The 22,291-nt window shown below is 42.6% G+C and overlaps 1 protein-coding gene across 1 annotated transcript in view; it reads right to left on the reverse strand.

Moving 5' to 3' along the window:
- Positions 1–22,291, reverse strand: part of stpg2 (sperm-tail PG-rich repeat containing 2) — a gene marked incomplete at both ends in the record, with an annotated part of 84,236 nt that overhangs the window by 48,695 nt on the left and 13,250 nt on the right. Inside the window, 7 exons of the mRNA XM_080433561.1 lie at positions 7,765–7,857; positions 8,697–8,860; positions 9,971–10,130; positions 10,675–10,701; positions 12,303–12,365; positions 14,301–14,408; positions 19,250–19,361. Of these exons, the coding sequence (XP_080289687.1) occupies positions 7,765–7,857; positions 8,697–8,860; positions 9,971–10,130; positions 10,675–10,701; positions 12,303–12,365; positions 14,301–14,408; positions 19,250–19,361 (727 nt within the window). The remainder of the gene's footprint in view (positions 1–7,764; positions 7,858–8,696; positions 8,861–9,970; positions 10,131–10,674; positions 10,702–12,302; positions 12,366–14,300; positions 14,409–19,249; positions 19,362–22,291) is intronic.

A 22,291-nucleotide genomic window follows, 5' to 3' on the forward strand; every position in this document is an offset into this window, starting at 1 on the left:
GAGGGTGCTTTCCCTGTTTCTCCGTGCTCATGTATGTGAGTGTATGGTGTGTGTGTGTGTGTGTGTGTGTGTGTGTGTGTGTGTGTGTGTGTGTGTGTGTGTGTGTGTGTGTGTGTGTGTGTGTGTGTGTGTGCATGTGTGTGTGTGTGTGTGTGTGTGTGTGTGTGTGTGTGTGCGCGTGTGTGGTGGACACATGTGTTTGCATGTGCATGCACTTGTGTTCCCACAGGGCCTGCATATCATCATCATCATTGCCGTGACTGCTGACAGTAAAATCCATAACCCTATTTTCCTGGGTTTTTTTGTTCCTGCGCCTTCGTCATCCGGTTGCCACTTGTCTCTCTGATGAACAGAAGCGGTGGGTTGATATGTCATAAGCTGTCCATGGATGGATCATAACGGCATAATGAAACACACAGGCAAAAGGAAATGTCAAGATGTGACAAAACCCTGGGCCATAACATACATTCCCTATCCATGGATACTTCACGGAATGTCTTGTGTGTGTGTGTGTGTGTGTACGCAGCATACCCGTGTGTGTGCGTACCCGTGTGTGTGCGTACCCATGTGTGTGCGTGTATACAAGCATGTATAGTATCTATCTATCAGCTGATGCCTCGCCGTCATTCCTTTGGCCTGTATCTGTTCCTTTGTTGATGTTTATCTGCTGCTCGGTTGGTTCCGCCTCCTCCGCAGCGCTTCAGTTCGATAAATGTATGTTAAGCAAACACTCTAATTAGCCAAATGAGAGCTAATCGTACAGATAATTGCACATTACACAAGTACACCATCCACCCACTTAAGACTTTTTCCTTTCTTGCCCTTCCTCCCTCTCGCGTCCTGCTCTCTCTCTACCTCCACCTGCCTCTCCTTTCTTCAGTGTTTACTCCTGTGCTTCTCTAGCCTTCTCTTCCCGTCTCCCTGAGGAATGTGGCATTTTTCCAATCTCCTGTCATTGACAGTAATGAGGTTTTCGCCCGGGCAGTGTCACTGCTTGTTAGTGGCAGCTACCTGTACTTGTGTCTTAGGACTGTACAGGCAGGCAGAGGCTGTTGTGCGAGACATCTGTGTGTAAATGCACTGGTTATCACCGTGTTGTCCGGGGACCCCCAGGGGTCCTTGAGGGCGTTCCAGGGGATTCCCAGCTAAATGATTTATAGTTAAGAACCAAATGGACACTTATGGGTCTGTAACGAGTCTACAAGTGGAATCAAATGGACCCAAATGGTTCCATTTGTACACTGTCAATAGTTCAAGTGATACTGAGGATTTCACAGTGTAGTTTGAGGTCCCAGAAGAAAATATATATATTAAATGGGAGTCTGTGACCTAATGCATATCAAACTGAGTGTCATTGAAATAAAAAATGTTGAGAATCACTGGTCTAATGGTAATTAGGCTTGGCAAGGATGTGTTTAACACCCATATTACTACAGTAATTACCTGCAGTGAATGTCTCTGAGAATAACCACTGTTCACTATTGGAGGAGAATAAATGAGCAAGGAAGCACAAGCATTTAACCAAACCCTACAACAAAAAAATACTGGCATGACCTCGAAAACAAACTGATAACCTCCCCATTAACAGCCTCATCACTCTCCCCCTCATCCTCATCCTTGAACACCAAGACATGCACTCAATACTACCATCTGTCTTTCATCCCTGTGTCAATGGTGACAGCGCAGATTGAAATTGATAGAGGCAACGGCAGACGGAAACTCATTACAGATCGTTGACAGACAGACGGTCCACCTCTAGTCAAGCCTCAAACCTTCGGGGGAACGGACAATATTTCACTGATTAGAAGAGAGAGGGAGAGGAATTCTACTGCCTCGAAGCAAAAAGTGCTCATTCACAGCCAGTGTTGGCTCTGGGTATCATCGCTGTCGGGCAGAAACCTTGTATGTCCTTTACTTTTCAAGAAATGGAGAACCTTGGAGATCCAGTGTAGTTATTATTTAGTCACAAGCTCTTGTTAATACTTTTAGTTGGTTAAATATTTATAAACCCCCAGTCAAACTCAGTGTTGTGAGCTTGTAGATTAGCTGCTTTAGCTGATCTATTTCTATTTTCTATTCTACAGCTTGTATGGCAGAGAAGAGGTTATTAGAGGTGCTGGAGGCATGGGAAGAGCAGAGGAGAGGTAACCACAGTACTGTAGGATGCAATGAGAGGAAGACAATCGGACGAGAGAGGATGCTCGGAGGAGAGAGGGCTATGGAGACTGGACTGGATTGGTGAGAGGAAGGGGAGGAGAATAGGATGAGACGTATAAACCTTGGTTTCACATACAAACTACTCTGCAAGACAATAAAATTCAATAAAAATGATGTTATCATGATTCAAAATGTAATCCTAATGAGAGCAGATTGTCCCCGTATCAGCCACAGCACCAGCAGAGTAAAATATATTAAAATGCCCGCGAATCAGAAACAAAGGAGACTTTTATGAAACAAGTCGAAACGTAACGCTACTGAATAATATACCAAGATACTCAAAGGTACAGCTTCTCTGAAGGCCCAGCAGTTAATAGAGAACACAAACAGACGAAAGTAATCACTGTCCTTGGGGAGAGAGATAACAGATTTCCCGAGGGTGCTTTATGTACCGGACGAGACAGCTCCTATCATTTCATTTGACATGGTGCTTCTTTCATATTACCGCCTTCAAAAGACACACAGTCTGAGTCATTCGCTCAAATAAAATATTAACCTCTACTGTTGGAACAAGCTTTTAAGAAATATTCTTCCAAAGATAAAGTGCATAGCAAAGACATTGGAGTCTTTCAGCTGCCCCCACCCCCCCCCCCCCTTCTCTTCTTCTCCCCACGTCACCTCTCTCTCAGATGAAAAAAAAAAGACCTGATTGGTTCCCGATTTGACACTTTTAATATTAGTCTCTGTGGGAGGTCGTTGCCAGGGCTGCAGCCGCGGCTGTAGCGTGGCATGTGGCTAAACGCTGAAGCTGGGGACGTCTCAGGGAGATGTTTCATTAACTGGTCATAAAGGAAGCTCTGCGTGGAGCCAGTGGCTGGTCCCTCAGATCCTCAACTACACAGGAGACTGAGAGACGCCAGACAGACGCCACCCAGTGAGGGAAGGAGAGAGTTAAAGAGAAAGAGAGAGATAGAGACGGAAACAGGGAAAGGGAAAGAGTATGACAGACACAGTGACAGAAATACAGTAGGGACGGAAGGGAGAAGGGATTAAGTGAAAGAGAGGGAAGGTTAAAAAAAAATTGAACAGTACAGGGAATAAAAGCAAGACACGGGGCCCTATTTTGGGGCACGTGGATTGGCGTGAGGCATGCATGCAGCAAATGGGTGAACTCACAATTTCCGGTGGAGGAGTGGTGTGTTATTCCCCACCTGCGATTGTTTGGTATTTTGGGGACTCATTGTGTGCCGATGTGTGGGAGGAGAGGTGCAATCCAGTGCTATTTTCAGCACACTTAGTGGGTGGAGGCACACAGATAGATGTCTCCAAAATCATACAGACCTGCTTTATGCATGTTATACTTGTCTGTTTAACTTTGGTATGAAGCCCTTAAGCTGGAAAACATATTTTAGTGTGTTATGCCGTGCTAACCTACACGATAGTGATTGAAGGCCTGTATGCAATTACACTGTCGTGCGTCATGATGTATAAAGAATATTGAAGGCATAATATCCATATCAATTTTGCCTTCATAAAAGGCTTACTGATTGGTCAGCTAGATAGATCACCACAGATAGATAGATCGCTACTGACCCTCCACCTATTTACTATGGGGGATTCTTGAGGGGTTTAGTGAGCACCCTCAGAGTAAAAGCAGATCCATTCATTGCCAAACCAAAATAAATTCATTTTATATTCATTATATCTTATTCATTCATATTTAAATTCAATTCATGAGTGTCCAGACTGAACATTAAGGCCAAGTCAGATGGCCGCCGACCCAGAGCCAGGAGTTTCTCCTTGCCACCATAGCCAAGCTCGTTTGGGAATAGAGTATGGTCTTTACCTGCTCTATCTATATGTACGTGTTATGAGAAAACGTATTGTGATTTGGCACTATATAAATTAAATTGAAAATTGAAATGGAATCATGACCAATCAAATGATCACTTTTCATTAGCTTTAAGAGCACAGAGCTTTCTCAGCACAATGGCGTATTGGTAATTTCCACAATGTCATGGACGAAAAGCCCCAGAAACATTCATTCTTATGGCCTTGTTCAGGAGGTGCAGAGTCATCAACAATCAATCTAAAGCACCTCAAACAGAGTGCCAAGCACAGATGATGGAAGATTATCTTGGGAGGAAATAACAAATGCATCTAATACATCTGGCACTGGTTCTATGCAAAACATTTCACAGTATAAAGCCCAGATCATAAGCCCAATTCATAATCACCAAATTAAAATCACAGATGGACGTCTGCAAAATGACTGCTGTGCAGACCTCCCATAGGCGGATGTCTGCTCAGAAACGGTTTGATGATGTCCAGTGAGGAGCCAAACAGAACCTGGCAATATACGTAATAATCTATCTATCTAGTTGACCAATCAGTCAAGTAAGTGAGTAAGTAAGTAAGGAGAAACCTATATGGATATTACGCTTTTAATATTCAAGCAAACTATTGTCACGTGTGGGATAAAATGCATGAAAAACATGCTAAAATACTGTATATTTTCAAGCTTGAGGGATTCATACCAAGGTGAAACAGACCATCATAACGTGTATAAAGTCGGTTTGTGTAATATTGGCCTCCGCCAACTAAAGTGATAAAAATAGCAATGAATAAGTACGTACCTTTCTGTACGCTGTTTGTACAAGCAGGCAGGCGGCAGGCGGTGCAAGTTGTGGAACCTGCGGTCCTTATTGTCTTGACCTGATTTGCTAATGACACAACCCCTACTGCACCTTTCCTTCCACACTGATGCTCCCGAATCCACAAAATACCAAACACAAACAGGGGAGGGCAACCCATCACTGCACCTCGGGAAATTGACAAATTTTCTGCACGCCTCACTCCACTTCACCTAGCTCAAAATAGAGCCCTCAGATTAAAATTAATACTGAGGATCTTTAAAAGCTATTCACAGTGGTAGCAGATTTATTTTAAAGAGCATGGGTTAGCTCATCGCATGGATGCTGTGTTGTTATCACATTGGTGTCCATAATCACAGAAGTGCACTAAAATGTGGAAGACTATGTCAAACAATGCTAGTTTGTTGCATGTTTGTTATCTACTTCTACTATATATAAAGAGAGATATACATATCTATATAGTATTTTACAATATATTTGGGAATGTGGAAAGATATTTACACAAACTATCCTATATTACATTAGAGAGAAGTCCCGTCATCATTTTCCCGTGTCATTGTTTCGCACTAAACACAACAACAACATATCACATGTCACTAACAACACAAGCCACAACGCACGCAATTAATTTACGGGTGGCGTAGGCTACTTTTCATTGCTCACCACACATTTGCCTCCTCGGAGCATAATAAATTGCGGCCAGCACAAACTGACAACATTACGGGTAGACCATGTTGTTCCCTAGTGTCAGCACCGACCACCGCCGAGCGAAACCGAAACACCGCGATCCAACGCTGTCTGTCACACACACACACACACACACACACACACACACACACACACACACACACACACACACACACACACACACACACACACACACGCTTTTGTGGGTCTTTGCGAAATCCAGAAGTGGCGTTTTGGTCATTGGAACGGTGATGCACGTCACCCGTTTGTGAAGTGGGTATTTTCAAACCCTGGAGTGGATTTAGGGGAGCGTCAGAGTGTTTGTGTTGGAGTGCCTCAGTGCGGCTGCAGAGTTCATGTGCAACCTCTTGCATGTGTGGCTGTGGCTTTACAGTTTTGCATTTTCCTTCGCCGTGTCTGTAGGTCTCCAGGGACCCCCAAGGGCGTTGCCATGTCCTCTGATTATACGCGCATTTGCCTTACTTTTCACCACAGCGTTGCCATGTCTGAAAATCATAAGCGACTTTGCCCTACGTTCACACAACACTCTCTCTCACACTGTGAGGTGGCTGTAAGGTGGATCTGCGATGCGAAGTGGACGACGCGTCACGCTATATACATTATGTAAAAAAAAAAAAGCCAATAGATTGTGTTTCCATGGGATTAAAAAGGCTATAAGCTTCTCAAGTTTGCCATCAAGGATTTCTTCTATCTGCATCAGAGTGAAACAGGGTTAAGCATCTGAGTGAGGAATCGGCAAACTGGTTTCATACAAAAAACAGCATGGCGCCTTTGTCACGAAAGCAAAACAAAAACATTGAAATAAATGCATTAAGGAAATACTATTACAAAGACTATTAACACTACAGTCCTTAACATAATATTGTAATTTCTCTAATGACAGTCATCATCACATGTTAATTTGTGAGTTGCATCCAAAGTGCTGTGCCATGTATGCAAAATGTGTAGAAGGGGTGGCCACCGTGGAAATCAAGTCCCTCAAACCTTTGACTCCCACTGAGAATTTGACCGAAACCCTGACAGTGTTCATGTTACATGCACTTTCTTTGTATGGCTGCTGATTGGTATAGTAATATATTGAAAGAAAAATAACATATGGTATATATAATAACACATGCAAAGGAAGACACTCTGATGACAGACTGGCCTCTGCCTAGCTGGTCCATTTGCAAACTGTCACTACACTATGCTATATTCAACAGGTTCACAGTTTGTTCTCAAGCTCAAGTTTAGTTTAGTTTATTTCGGCAAATTTCAAGTCGGCCAATTTCAAGTCTTCTGTCTGTACCCAAGTCTTCACTTTTCACCCTGCCCTGCACAGGTCGTATAACATCAGTTAGAGCAGCATGTTAAGAGGAGAGGGAAATTAATATTGTGTCCAATTTCATGACGTGGTGGCATTCAGCAAAATGAGGGTTAGGAGGGTGGTTTAAATAAAAATATAATTGCTAAAAAACAGCACTGGTGGATCAGTGTCTACTGCTATGACAGCCTATTTATGAAAGTAAAAAGTGAACATGATCAGCAGATCCTAAAGCCCCAAAACAGACACCGTTGTTGTAAGGATAATTCCTTTTAACAGGACATTCATGAAAGTCCTTGCGGGCTTGTTTCCAATGAGGGCCTGTGAGCAATTAGGGGTTAAGATTCTTGCTCAGGGACAAATTTCATTTCATCAACACATATGCTGGCGTGGCCTGGAATCGTACCTGGGGCAACCAGGGCCTCTGGCTCCCTAGGCGGGCTCACTAACCACTCAACTATGGCCGCCCCTTGTAGGACAGTAAAGGTCCTTGCACACCGGAGGTGTTTTTGTCATGCGATTAATTCCTGTTGCTTGTGTCATGAGTACATTCACACAGAACGTGAAATCGTGAATATTACGCAGCAATAAAGCGGCATACTTAATATTCGGAACGAGGAGGATTTTTCAAAGCTTCCAAACTGCGAATAAAGACCTGAATGACTGAGGCAGCACCTATAGTAGTTTTGATATGAAATATTCGCAGGCATTTTTGCATTGTCACCCGCTTCATTTATACTCCGTTGTACGATGCTGAAAATAGCAGATCTTCAAGCTCACAAGTCACAACATCGCAACAACAACGTTGCATTTCACATTTTTAAATAGTTGTATTTGCCACGCTTCAGTGTGGAAAGGTGAGACAGAAGAGGGAGAGAGTGAGGACTAGAGGAAAGGTGGCATCAAATACAAGAAGAGAGACGAACAGAAAGAGAGACTTACTTTGGCCCGCGATGGTAATGACAGACGATCAGTAGCTGATTTGAAAGGTGCTGTGTGCTGCTTTTTATAAAGCTCCTCTATCTCCTTTTCCACCTGAATACACACACACACACACACACACACATAAATCGTATGCAAACACACACACACACACACACACACACACACACACACACACACACACACATAATATTAAGACTTGGCCATATCTCTTGCTTAGAGGTGCGTAAGCAGGCTAGGATGGCATGCATAAGATGGAGGAAGACAGAGATAGACAGATCAGAGATGATGAGGAAGGTAACAAGGGAGAAAAAGGACAGAGAAAGGGTGTATGAATAAGGAAGCTGCGGGGGAAATAGCGTTTCTATGGTTCAACGTTTTGCATTTGTGGCACTCCCTATGGACTGAAGTGAAAACGCTTTTGAAGGTACAATCTACAGAGGCCCCTCAACATGTGAGGTTGATTGGATGTTGCATTCATTTTATATGGCTATTTTTGGTAGTAGCAGCTACCACAGGAGTAGTAGAAAATGGTTTAGACCTGGAACACCTTACGTTATTAAACCTTTCAATCCGGGAACCCCTTTTTATGTACAGTATATTGCAATACATTGTATAATTTTTTTAAATAAATATTTAGTTTTTTTTCCAGAAAACTTAGGTCAGGATTTAGCAGCCGTTTTTGGAATCGGCAACATGTCTAAATGGGTTAAGAGTTACAGGCCAAAACGTAAAGCAGGCTGGAATAGTGCCACCATGAGGCCGATTTGAAAATGTTGGGGTGGAGTGACTTCCTTGTCCTACTGGCAGCCGGCACGAGAAATGTGGCGCCGATCAGTCCAGCAGTTTGCAAGAATAGCACATACACACACACACACACACCACCCCGACCTTCGGCCTGGCGAAGATAATGAATGAATGAATGTTCCTACTTTATATTGTCCGGGACCTGGGGCCTGAAGGTCCTGCTTCTTGTGGAAGATAGTGGTGCGTTGAGCTGTCGAACCAAAGCCTCCTTTGATAGTGCTCTCTGCATAGGCCTTCTTTAAACTCTCCTGAGCTAAACCGCAGTCAAACACATTGTATGATCCAGGACCTGACCACAGAGAGAGAGAGAGAGAAAGAGAGAAAAGAGACAGAGAGTGTTTGTGTGTGTGTGTGTGTGTGTGTGTGTGTGTGTGTGTGTGTGTGTGTGTGTGTGTGTGTGTGTGTGTGTGTGTGTGTGTGTGTGTGTGTGTGTGTGTGTGTGTGTGAGTGTGTGTGTGTGTGTGTGTGTGTGTGTGTGTGTGTGTGTGTAAGAAGCAATAGCATAGCATTGTCATTGAGGGATGCAAAGTACGGGGGGAAATAAACTTGCCTACAATGCACATTTACTCACATATACTGTACACAAACACACACCACAAGGCTACTAGCCTATTAAAACACAGCAAAAATGAACCCATCTTAAATCAAAGCAGCTAGATTTTTAATAGGTTGTGAGAGATCTATGATGGAGAAGAGTTGATCTGTGAAATAACGTTTAAGAATATCGAAGTGAAATATTAAGCATGAGAACTGAAAGACTGATCTCTCTCTCTCTCTCTCTCTCTCTCTCTAAGTCTAATCCAAAACCTAACCCTAATCCGAACGTGAATCCTTTCCTATAAATTGTAACTAATTGTAAGCCTTAACACATTGCGTGCCAATCGCGTAGTTCTACGCGAACCTAAATAATTGCGGAGCGTGCCAGTCGCGTAGTTCTATGCGAAGTGGTCTTTATTTTTTTCCTGCAGGTTCACATTTCATTGTAGGCCTCCCTCGCTGGCATGTGAGTACATTATGATATTAAACTCTGGCGTGGAATGTGTTAAGGCCTTTGCAGACAGGGTGCGATGGGTCAATCAGTTTTTACCACATGCGAAAAGACGCACAAATGGAACTGGGTTCGATAAAAAAAAAACGCATTGCCTCAGCCACTTGCCGCACGGCAAATTCGGAGCCGGTGTGCATGAGGTCATAGAGAACCATGTGTTCATTAAAAATATTATATTGTCCGTTTGCAAAGGCCTCAACTGCAAAATATATTTTAAACTATAAATAACCATTTCTATTGTGAGGACCAGGTCAATTGTCCTCACAATGTCTATTTCTCAAATTCAACTATACTTGAGGGGACATTTGGCAGTATAGTAATGCAAGTACACACACACACACAAGCACATACCTGGCGTGGCATGCTTGTTGTGTTTTGTGGTGAAGCGGACTGCAGTGAGTCCAAAGGGACTTTTCTTCACTCCTACAGGTCTCCTAAGCAGCTCCAGGGCACAACGTGGGTCATTGTACGTGCCAACAGGGGGCGCCACCTCTTTCACCAGGCTGAACCTCTGATTGGATAGAAGAAATAAAAAAGAGAAAGTAAGAAAGGAGGAATTTAGAGCAGCCTACTAGGTTTTGACCTAATCTTGTTTTTATGTGTTTACCATAACTGTCTGGTGTTTGAAGGTAGCATAAAACAGTCACTAATGACAAAATGCTATACATATCAGCTTTAACTCAAAATCTTTATACACACTCAGCAGTATAATGTGGGTTGTTCTCTTTGTTAGGTTGCTGATTCAGCGTTTCAATTATTGAGTCTCAGTCGGTGTATAAATGTGGATATTTCATCTATGTATATCCACTTCATTTTAGCCTTGTGCCTACAAGGCCTTTTCAGACTCAAAATGACTCAAGGTGAATTATCTTTGATAATTATCTTTGATAATTATCTTCAACCTCCTCTTGTGCTGCTGCTCTCAAATTAGGTTTTGAGCTTGTTGTTATCAACAAATGGACCATCTTCTTCAGAGAGCTGTATCTCCAAATTAACACATGAAGAAAAAAAAGCAATGCTCATATGCACACAACTACACATACACTCCTACTCACATGCTCGCACATGCACACCAAAGACACCTACAACAACAGGAAAGTACACAGGGTTCAGGGGTAGTGTGGCCGGTAGAGCGGCCGGATGGGACCCGGGCTACCCCAGACTTAGTGTCGAAGTGTCCTTAAGCAAGACGCTGAACCCCTAATTGCTCCCGATGAGCAGGTTGGTGCCTTGCATGGTTTCCTCCGCCGTCGGTGTATGAATGTGTGTGTGAATGGGTGAATGTAATGCACAATCCATGTAAAGTGCTTTGGATAAAAGCGCTATATAAACGCACCATTTACATACACACATACTGTAAACTGTAAACATCCAAAGAACCGCCTTAAGTATTCTGCACACGTACATTTCTATTCCCTCATATCCACAGTGAAAGTCAAGGTCACAGACACTGAGGCACATTCCTATAAAAGACCTAATTTGGTCGAAACACGCCAGCCATTTAAACTACACGAATGCCAAGGAAAAACAGAGGAGTGAGTAAGTTTACAAGTAATGCACAGTTGAATTATTGAGCTGAGAGAAGTCAGAGGAAAAACTGAAAAGGAGAAGTGAAAGAAATTCAGATAAAAGAGGAAAAGTAGGTAGGAGGAATGGAGGAATGGAGTGAGAGAGTGCAGGAAATGTTGTAGTAGTAGTAGTAAATTAATACAGTGCCTTCATTTGTTTTTTTGAAAGATTTATTTTTGGGCTTTTATGCCTTTATTTGATAGGACAGTAGACTGACAGGAAATGGGGAGGGACACGCAGCAAAGGTCGTCGAGATCTGGATTCGAACCCGCAACACGCTGTCAGGCTAGGTGCCCAGCCCCATCACACCAGCGGCCCGGGCCTCCTTCATTTGTTGTCATTGAAAACATAGACCACAAAGGTACCCCTTAATTGAGCTGAAGGAGGGCAGGGTGGCAGACATTCTGCATTAATGCCAAAATACATTCTTAGAAACTTGCTAATTAACTGGAGTTTGACACTGCCTGGCAAAACCCTGTTGCCCCAATACTGGCTTTGTTACTTTTACTTTTGAACACTTGAACTTGATTTGTACAAATCTGTATCAATCTGACCAAATTCGGAGGTTAATATGAGGGTTATCCATGTCCAACCACTACACAGAGCTTGCTATTTTTTTTACTATTTTGAACAATGCAGCAAAAAAGAACCAGTGTCTCAAGTAATGAAGAGATTATTTTCTGATCCTTGCAGCACACTACTCCTTTTGCCTTATTCAATGGCCTCCCAGTGACAAATAATTGAGTGTTGTCACTTTACTTTGTCACAATGTTGACGTTGGTCATCATGGTAAGTGCCCTGGTGCCCTGATGAGTGTGATTCTGATCCACATCTAATACGTTTAAAAATGGTCATGGATTCAAATCAAACACATTTCTGGTCCCAAGCTTTTCTAAATGCCTGGGCCCCGAGATACGATTGCAGTTACTGAGCCTCATTGTCAAGTATGGTGAGCTTGTAAATCTGCTATTTTTGTTAAACTGAAAGTTTTTTTATGTTGACATTTGGAGTAAAGTATTACAGATGACAAGCACCAGATGTACAGTTGTTTATATACCATTTTCTAAATGATTGACAGAGATGACAGAGGTGTTGTTGTTTTTCTCACCTAAACTGCTATGAGGGGGAAGATGGTCTCCAGGGAACAGCAGGAGAGAACAACATGGAGGAAGGGGGGCTGGTGAGAGGAGAAATATGATCAAAGATGAGGGGAGAGGAGCAGGAAATGGAAATAGATGACTACTAGTGGTAGGGGAGGCAAAAAAAAGGAAATAGAATGGCAAAGGAAAAGTGACTTGTTTTATAAATTGTCAGCCAGAGGACATAGAAAAAAAGTATGAAAAGAGGAGATAGGGGAATAGGGGGAAGGAACAAAAAAAGATTATGGGATGAGGGGATGAGAAAGGGCAAGGGGGGAATGGAGTGTCAGACTGTCGCTTTGATACTGGGAAATTGGGAAGCAGTGTGAGGAAAGAGAGGAGAGAAATGGGGGGACTCCAGCTGGTCCTGTTATCATCCCTTCCTTCCTTGCCTAGCACCCCCCCCCCCCTCTCTTCCATTCCCCTGGATGCATCAGATGATGCTGGCCTTGCTGGGTGGGGACCAACATCTAAGAAAACTGTCTCCTTTAGCTGTGTGCTGTAGATATGATGTGCGGCACACACACGCACACACACACACACACACGGGCTCACATGCATGCTCACCAGGCGGCGAGGATGACTTCACAAGGTCGAGTGACGTACTTGCACAGCATGTGATCGGAAGAACCGGGTCAGAGCCACACAAACACATGTGCATATGCACACACACACACACACGCGCATGTGCATGCACACATAATTACACCTAGGAATCTTGCATCACTCGTGCGTGCGTGCGTGTGTGCGTGCGTGCGTGCGTATTCTTGTGTGTTAGTATGTAGGCTACTCTGCTGTCAGTCCGTGTGCTACTTCAAATGCTTCCTTGAAAGTATCTGTTCTCTATCGCAGATGCCTTTGTGTTTGTCTCTGTATGTATGTGTGCATTCATGCACTTGTCAGACTGATAATTAAAACATCTGTCAAACTTTCCAATGAGTGAGAACTGTAGGCAACTGATTTCTCCCCGATTTAAAAATCCATCTTCACCTCCAGCTGAAGAGAACCTCCACTCCCAGGGCATCAATTAAACAAGGCGAGCCTAGCACACTTTTTCTCCGTGAGAAATCAGATCATTTGGAGTATAGGATGTACAGCTAAATGTTGATGCCATGTTTCATTTGAAATTCAGTCTCCTTTGAGTGATTGTAGATGGAATTAGTTTTTCTCTAGTGGATCGTTATTCAAAAAATGTTTCACTACTGGTCAACTGGATTACTACTTGTGGAGGAATAAGTCTATTACAGTAAGCCTGAACTCAAATCTAAAGGGGAATATCATTAAATGTCTGTGTTAGCGTTTGTTGGCCTAAATGTACAATCAGTCTGTAGTTTCATGGGGGACCAATCCAAAAGCTGGTATAGAGTGTCCAGTCCTACCGTATGTACAACCTGAAAATGCTAAATGTATTTGACTCTCAAAGGAAAAAAAGGAAACAAAAAATAATCACCATTCTCAATGTTTAATAGAGCTGTAAAAGCCAATTTGTAGGAGCTGATTCTTCTGCACTTTTACGTCTAATTTATTTCCAAGACAGCATTGGAATAGTGAACGATTCATCCATGATGCCATGACACACTCAAAAATAAAACTTTTGCCTTTTTCAAAAGCACAAACTTTGATGTATGTCTCCCATCTTCCAAATGTCTCTAGTTTCCATCGTTCTACAGTATCTGCACTGTAAAATCCAGAGTTCTAATAAATAAGCATGGACCCGTGATTAAAAGAAACCATAGAAAAGTGTATGCACAAGGTCACAAACCAAGCACACCCAGGCAGTGGTATGAAAGGATCCTGAAGCCAGATTTAAACATAGTTGGCCGCCGGTGTCAAGCAACCAAAAATAGCTGATCTACAAGCTCACAGCGCGTTGCAGCACGAAGCGTTGTGAGCTTGTAGATCTGCTATTTTCGGTGTGAGAGACCACATGCAACGTCTTATATCAAGCCCATAACTGACTGAATGCTTTGTACCTCAGTGTGAGAGAGGAACGGGGGAGTGCAGACGGACTGGTTGCTATAGGGATTAGCCGACTTCTCAAACTGGCTTTTGATATGGTACTGGCCTGGTCCTGGGACCCCCTGGAAACACAGAGAATAAGCAAGGTAAATGGAATGTGACATTTGCTTTGTCATGCCCTGAAAGGCTTTGGCAATATTGGTCCTTTTACATTCATGTCAGTAAGGTTTATGTGAAATTGAAAAAGGGAGAGGCAGCATGAGACGGAGGAGACACTGTATTATAAAGACAAACAGTTGTATTACAAAACATATGCACATACATACAGTAAATCCATATACTGTACAAATATACTGTATATTAAATAAAGAATGTGCGTGCGTGTGCGGACTGGTGTTATTTACTCCAGTATAATAATAATAATAATAATAATAATAATGCAGAGACCCTGAGTTGGCCACAGAATAGTTTGTGTGCAAGCTATAAAAAAAGCGAGAAAACTACTGTTGCCCACACACACACACACACACACACACACACACACATTTCCCTGGTTTCCTTGGATCATGACATGACTCGCCATATAGCTGCTGGCCATCCGCACTTGTTCATCAGTACATTTTCTTGGAAGACTTAACTTATCATTGGTTTCAATTAAAACAGACATGGTATGGTATGGTATGATGGACCAAGACACCTAGAATATCATTTGAGAGTCAATGGCATTCTTCTTTTGTAAAAAAATTGTTTAGCTTCCTGCCCTGGAAAATATCTGTGCACAGTCTGTGCACTGTGCTGTGACACAGACTGTGCTGTGTCACAGCGAGCATAAATTCTTTACACCAAGCAGGAAATTCCTGCATAGCTCCACTGATCCCGCCAAAAAACCAAAGAAACTCTTAATCAGCTGTCAGGTCACATCAGCCAATCCCCAGACTTAGTCACAGTTTCATAGCAAGACCGTAAATAGTTGGACAAGGATAATGGAACATATATTGTATAACCAGCGTTTGGTTTGTAAAAAAAACAAATCGAAGATGAATTTTCTTAACCACTTAAGCCTGAATACTTCTTTGTATGACAAAGCAAAAATAGACTATCTACAGAAAAGCCAAAACGCATCGCATACTTTTTTAACACTTTTAACACATTTTGGCATTTTTTTATTAAATCGTTAAATTGTGATATTATCAAACATAAATATTCAAAACATTCTGGCAGTATACACACTTCCCAAGAGGAAATGCATGTATTGAATCCAGTCTGACCAGAAGCAGGGATAAAAATGAATGACCAGAGGGAACATTAAAAGTATTTGATACCCCCAGCAAACCGAGCCCTGTGAATAACAACCAGTCTCATCTTGCCTCTTGCCCTTGTATATCATTATCATTCATTCTAAGGAAGGACATCCAACAATTAATAGCTGACTGACTCTGGCTGTTTAGTGGAGGAAGCCATTTATCTGACCATTCGATAGAACTGATACTTGTTGGCTGCACATTTATAATAAAACCCTCGTTGACAATGCCATATTGAGATGCCAAATGTCCTACGGATCAGTTACCCAAAACAGCAAAAGGCAACCGTTCAACCCAAACCTCTTTGCTTCCCCTCCAGAAAAATGACTTCTAAATCCTATCGGGTAGGTAAACTGAAGAGACAATTCCACAATTAAAATGTTGTCATTTTCACAGACAGTAAGCTACTGTCAGCACCTTTTGCTGAAGGGTGAGTTATTTGTACTACTGAGAAGTTGTCAGTGTACCTTTAATGGAGGAAGTCCCATGTGTGTGGAACCATGGGGGACCATAGCTCTCATGTCATTAGGGATGTGACTGTTTGGCTGATCTCTAGGAGGGAAGGGTGTTTGTCCTGCTCAGTGCGTGTGTGGTGTTCGGGTGGGCCGAGGTGTCAGGTATCTCGCTAATGATGACGGATAGAGGCGCAGTCTCCACAGTTAGGGGTCTGACCACAGCACAGCAGTAGACAGAGACTCATGCACACGCATGCACATGCATGTGTGCATCTCACACACAGACACATGCATACACCTAGGGTAAGTTGTTGCTTAAGTCACAGTATGTGATTAAATGTTTTTATGTTGATATTTATCTACAGCTGCCTTATATTCCCTTCATCTTCTATAAAGAAAAAGTAAACTAGCTCTCTATTACTCAATACATGAAACAACACATCCCTGCCCAGTGCATACATACTACATTATGTCTGAAAACAGAGAATTAATGGTTTGAATTCATTGTAAAATTCATGATCCCATGTCTAGGCAACAGACAAACAAAGCCAGCAAATAATTGAAAACTACGCAAGTTCATCTCTGTCTATCGCTCTGTCAATACAAATCTGGTCCTGACTTTCTCAAACTTTACTCTACGTGTGTGTGTGTGTGTGTGTGTGTGTGTGTGTGTGTGTGTGTGTGTGTGTGTGTGTGTGTGTGTGTGTGTGTGTGTGTGTGTGTGTGTGTGTGTGTGTACTGTGTGTGTGTGTGTGTGTGTGCGCGTGTGTGCCTGTCTGTGTGTGAAAGTGTATGTGTATGCATGTGTTTGTGTGTCTGTGCAACCATTGAGTAAATCTTGTGTTTTACTGCACTCTAGAGGCAGAAAATAACTGCTGAATAACATGTGAGAAAGGCTAACTGCTCAGTTCAGAACTACATGATGAATTATTATCAGCCCTGCCATATTAAAATCCTCTTTAAGATCAAATAAAAAAGAATCTGTCATCTGCACCGCAAAGCAGATAGAGGTCAATCTGGCTTATTGTTAAAGGACATGATTTAGTTGGGACTGGGAGTATTGTGCCTATGCCGGTGCCATGTTATGTCATTATTCCGACGGCTCATTATTCCAATGTTCCGTTGGTTCGACTGGCCCCAATATAACTAACCCTATCCCTATCCCTAACCCTAACCTCACACTCACCTAACGGTCAGAATAATGGGATGTCAGAATTATGACTGGACCCCCCTATGCCATGTTGCATTTTGAATTTAACCTCTTTCAACCTCCTGTCCCTATTTTGGATGTCATTATAGGCATAAACATTTGAACATTTTCAAAATGTAAAAAAAAACTGAGAACGGCAGATCGGCTATTATTTCCCTATTCATTATAAGACAAAGTATATACTGTGGTTAATATACTTTAAAAGTTTTTAACTCACAGAGTTCAATTATCACAGATTTTGCAGTGTGCGATTTTGTAAGGATGATGCATGTAATGTGCTTTCTCAACTTTTCCCCAAAACTATGACAGTATAGTGCCTATCACTATTACAAAAACTTCCAAACAGGGTGCCCACTGGCTAGCCTGGGCAGCATATCTTTTCGTGTCTATGATCCGGTCGGGAGCGGAAGTAACGCTACGTCACCAGGCCCGTCATCCGCGTCATCAGGTGGCCGGATGGGCAGATCCGGAAAGACGTCACCCCAAAATAGGTCCGTCCTAATAAAATCCTTGATGCAGCATAGTTTAGCTTATTTTTTTAATATAAATGTGAATGCACTTTCCGGAGACTATTTAGCGTCTGTATTATCCCACAGGGAAATTCTATTCCATTTAAATAGGGATTGGGGAACCAAAACAAAGCGGCACCGCAAAACCGGATGGGCAAAATCCGGAAAGAGAATTCTTTTCTTTCTTTTTTTTTCAGTAGGCGTGGCCTAGACCGGATCATATGGGTCTTTAATATCGCATACCAGGCTTTCCTCCGAGGTGGAAAGACTGGTGACGCGAGGTTACCCACTGGCCAGTAGGTGCACAGACCATTATGCTCCTGTTGAGAGTGTGGACCTTGGTTTGAATCCAACCCCTGTCTTATTTCGTATGTCTCTCCTCTCTCTCTGCCCTTGGTTTCCTGTCACTCTACAGTACAATGACCTACATAGGCTATTGCAAGACTCTCTGGGTTCTCTAGGAGGTCAATGTATCTCATTGAAAGGTTATCAAGAAACCATAAAGACATGGTGAACAAGCTCCAGTGCGATCACGTTACCTAACCCATGTCTAAAAACGCCTTCTAAATCCAAACAGTTTTCCAGAAAACTAAAAAAGAAAATGTATGACACAGGTGCTGTCCCGTATAGAAAGGTATACACATATAGGTTAAACAGCTCTAAATGGGCAACCAATGTCATATTCATACAATATGTGATCAGAATCCTAAAGCATGATAACAACAGATATTTGACCAATCAGAACTGCTTACAGTATAAAATAATAGAAAAAATACTCAAAGATCACTGGTTCTCAATGTGGTGTCAGGGGAACCCCAGGGGTCCTTGGGGGGGTTCCAGGGGGTCCCCAGCTGATATTTGGGATGATATGATAGTTACCAAATTAAGCCTTTACGGGTCTGTAACTCAGAGAGTGTACGGTTCCATTTGTAAAAGATTTTACTGTGTAGATTGGCCCAGATATAAAGAATTGTATGAAATGGGGGTCTGCGGCCCGCCTAATGCTGGGGGTCCTTTAAATTAAAAAGGCTGAGAATCCCTCGCTCAAGAGGACCTCTTTTACTGGGATGAGTACAACAGAGCCACCAGTAGCACAGAAGCCATGATCACAGTGAACAATGTATCCAGGGAAAATAATGGGAAAGGCACACTCTGCGGAGCGTATATCTCCACCAGGCTGGGTTGCCTAGCCAGGGCTGTGTAAGTCATGGGTTGCAGCCATCAAGGAGGAGGAAACAGGGGATAGCATCTGTACGACATACGGTGCTACTCGCATTTGTGGCGCTCCCTATGGGCAGTGAGTGTTTTTGACGTGACATGACTCACAAGACCATTTGTACTGAATTACAGTATGTACCTGGCGGACATAACAGCTGCTTCAAAAATACCTCTGTGTTTTATAGGAATCATTAGTACAATTTAGAGTTGTGCATGCATTCAACAATTAAACACACTTTTGCATATACAATACACAAAAAACATTTTTACCTTCTTCTCCTCCTGCATGGGCACCAGTTCATGGTAACGGGGGATGATAAGCTCCACCCTGCTCTTCTGCTCCTTACAAAGATTCACATTCTCATAGTGAGTTACTGGGACTCTGAGAGAGAGAGAAAGAGAGAGAGATGAGATGGTAAGGTATTTAAGATACTCAAAGGGACAGTGCCCTCATACCTGTCTAACTACTTCTCCAAAGTGAGTTACAGCCACACCAGAGGGAGCAACCACGATCTGGTACCCCCCAAATTTAGAACAAACTCTCATTCTACTGCTCTGCCACCATAATCTGGAACGCCCTGACACCATCCATTAAGGGATGTGAATCACTGGCTTCTTTCAGAACTGGCCTGAAAAAGCATCAGAAGACCACATGTGAAGTTAGATTATATTCCCATTGAAAGGAGGTGTCATACACTGCCGCTGTTTTCCCTTTTTGAATGGGGTAACCACTGACCAGTACTACATTTACCCGGCGAAAAGTAGGCGTTTCTTCAAAATGTTGGCATTTCGCAGGACTTTTTGATTGGTTCGCATATCGCTTCTCAAGTTCCCATGCTCTGGAGGGGCGGTCACAGATTTCGATATGGCTGACAGAGTGCCGTGAAGTTAGAAATTGCGCATTTCACTGAACAGGATAATAACAGCAAAGATGTCATGAGATGTCGGAAGATTCAAAAACGTTGTATATCTCAGGTATGTGTGCTCGTATAGCTTTAGCATATAGACATTAGCAGGTGATGCAATGCTAGTGTGCTACCATATAATCTGGCCCTCAGTGGCCGGCCACAGCACTCCTCAGAGCGAACACAGGCGGCTTTCGCTGGCCGGTGCTTGTAGATCTACGCGATGAATCCAGGCTGGCGAGGCACATACAACGGTGCCCGAATCTGCCCGTCGCTCCCCGGCCGGCCTGGGTGCGAAAAACCTCCCACGGAGGTCGACCACCCTGTTTTCAGACTGTTATCACAGTTTGACATTTATGAAATTTGTTCTTGCATCCTTTTTCTCCTCCTCCTAAATATAGTTGTTTGTATTTGTTGATGACATCCAGTGACACGATAGTTCATGTAGACACGGAGGGCAGTATGTTTATAATATTCATTCATACTCCCCGGACCCCCCCATTCGTAATAATTCAGTCGTACTCCTTTAAGTCAGTACGTGTCAAACTTCTGTCATCTCATTTGCTACAGTTAACTCACTCACGCCCTCATACCCACAGTGCAACTCTGGAGGTTCATTTAAGCAGCCTCAGTTCTCTGTTCAGTCTACGTACTTCGCTGTCTAAGCGGTGTGTTCAGCTGCTTGTTTTCAAATTTTACATTGGTTCGGGTGGTTTCAGCTGTTTTCAAACTTTTCATCAACTTGTTGCTGCAACTCACCAGTAATCGCGGATCGTGCTCGTTATCGTCATTGAATTCATCTGCAGGAGTGTCATTCTGATCACGAATAGCAGTTGTGTTTGGGTGAAAGATCAGGTGGGGCACGACGCTAAACAGCGTGGTTCATAGTGGATGTCAATGGTTTCATTGTCGCTGCTGTAAGTCTGTAACGTATCCTACACAAGTCGACATCGAGGCGGATCTGCGCTGCGAGTCATTTCTGTTAACACAGCCACTTCCAAGCTGCTTGCAGTTATTTCCTGATCGTCTTCAATGATCTTTCATGCCAGGTGATGCTATTAATCTTCTCTGTGTGTGATCATTATGGAGATAAAGGTCATTGTGTATGTGATTATTTTGTGTGTTAAATAGCGTCGGGCCATGCAGACGGAGTTTGGTTTAAACGCTCACACATTCTCACACACAAACTGTTGACGAGTCAACGTGAAGTAACCAGAACCATAGAGGGAGAGAGTTCCGTCACTATTTGATCCCGCTGCAAAGCTGGTTGCTATAGTTCCTAACATTGGAACTTCTCCATTGAGATAGTCATAGCGTTTCTGCATTCCATTCTATCTATGGGAGTCTATGCTAGTGTCGTCACTCTCACACTAGATCACGCTGGGAGTATACAGGAAGTGGCTCTCAGCAAAGCATTATGGGTAATGTAGTCCATGCAACCGCCACATTCATAGTATATTAGGATTAGTTTAATTCTACTGTGTTAGAGTAATGTGAAGAGGCAAGAGTGATTCTCAACTGGATGGTGGATTGTGCAGGCATTATGGTAATGTTAACTAGGCAGTGCAGGCATTATGGTAATGTTAACTAGGCAGTGTTATGTTAAGTAGGTACTTACTAAACGGGATATTCAAGTATATAATCCACTCAGTGAAGCTGTTGATCATTTCGTTGGGTTATTCAACTCATTTGTCTCTTAAATTACAGGTAGCTATAATGGGGGTTTTAGTTTGTAGATGCTCAACTAGATATTACTGTTGCCACCGAGTTCTTTTAGAGTTGTTTCTAAGGTCCGTGTAATAGGTTCTTATACTAGAAGTACTGTTTCTGAAGAAACTGTGTGGGATATCTAAGGTTGTTTATAGTATTAAGTATTGATGGTAAAGGTATTAAAGTGTTAGTAGTGTTAAAGGTTAAAGTATTAGTAGTTAAGGTTTTAAGTATTAGTAGTGTTAAAGGTTTTAGAGTTAAGTATTAATAGTCTTAAAAGGTTATGGTTCTAAGGTTAAGGCTCTAAGGACGTTTATTAGGTAATTGGTATTAAATAATGAATAAAGTTAAAGGGTAAAGTATTAGTAGTGGTAAAGGTTTAAAGAGTAAAGTTTATTTGTGGTAAAAGCGTTAAAGTTAAGGTGGTAGTAGTGTTTAAAGGTTAAGGTCCTATAGGTTTAAATTTTAAAGGTGTTAAGGCGCTGTTGTCTATTAGAACTGACTTTATGTTCGTAGTTTGGCGCCCTCTAGTGTCACTGGGGTAATTGTATCTTCTTGTGGGTTTGCGACCCTAGTGGACACTAATTGTTCCTAGTAAACTCAGTTCAGTCTGAGTCTTTATACCATGCGGTTCCAGTGCATCGGCTTATCTTCCCACTTCAGTAATATGCTTGGAAGTATCGTTGTAGGCTAACTT

This window comes from Gymnoscopelus braueri (genome assembly GCF_963280865.1).
Source record: "Gymnoscopelus braueri genome assembly, chromosome: 7".
NCBI classification, from domain to species: domain Eukaryota; kingdom Metazoa; phylum Chordata; class Actinopteri; order Myctophiformes; family Myctophidae; genus Gymnoscopelus; species Gymnoscopelus braueri.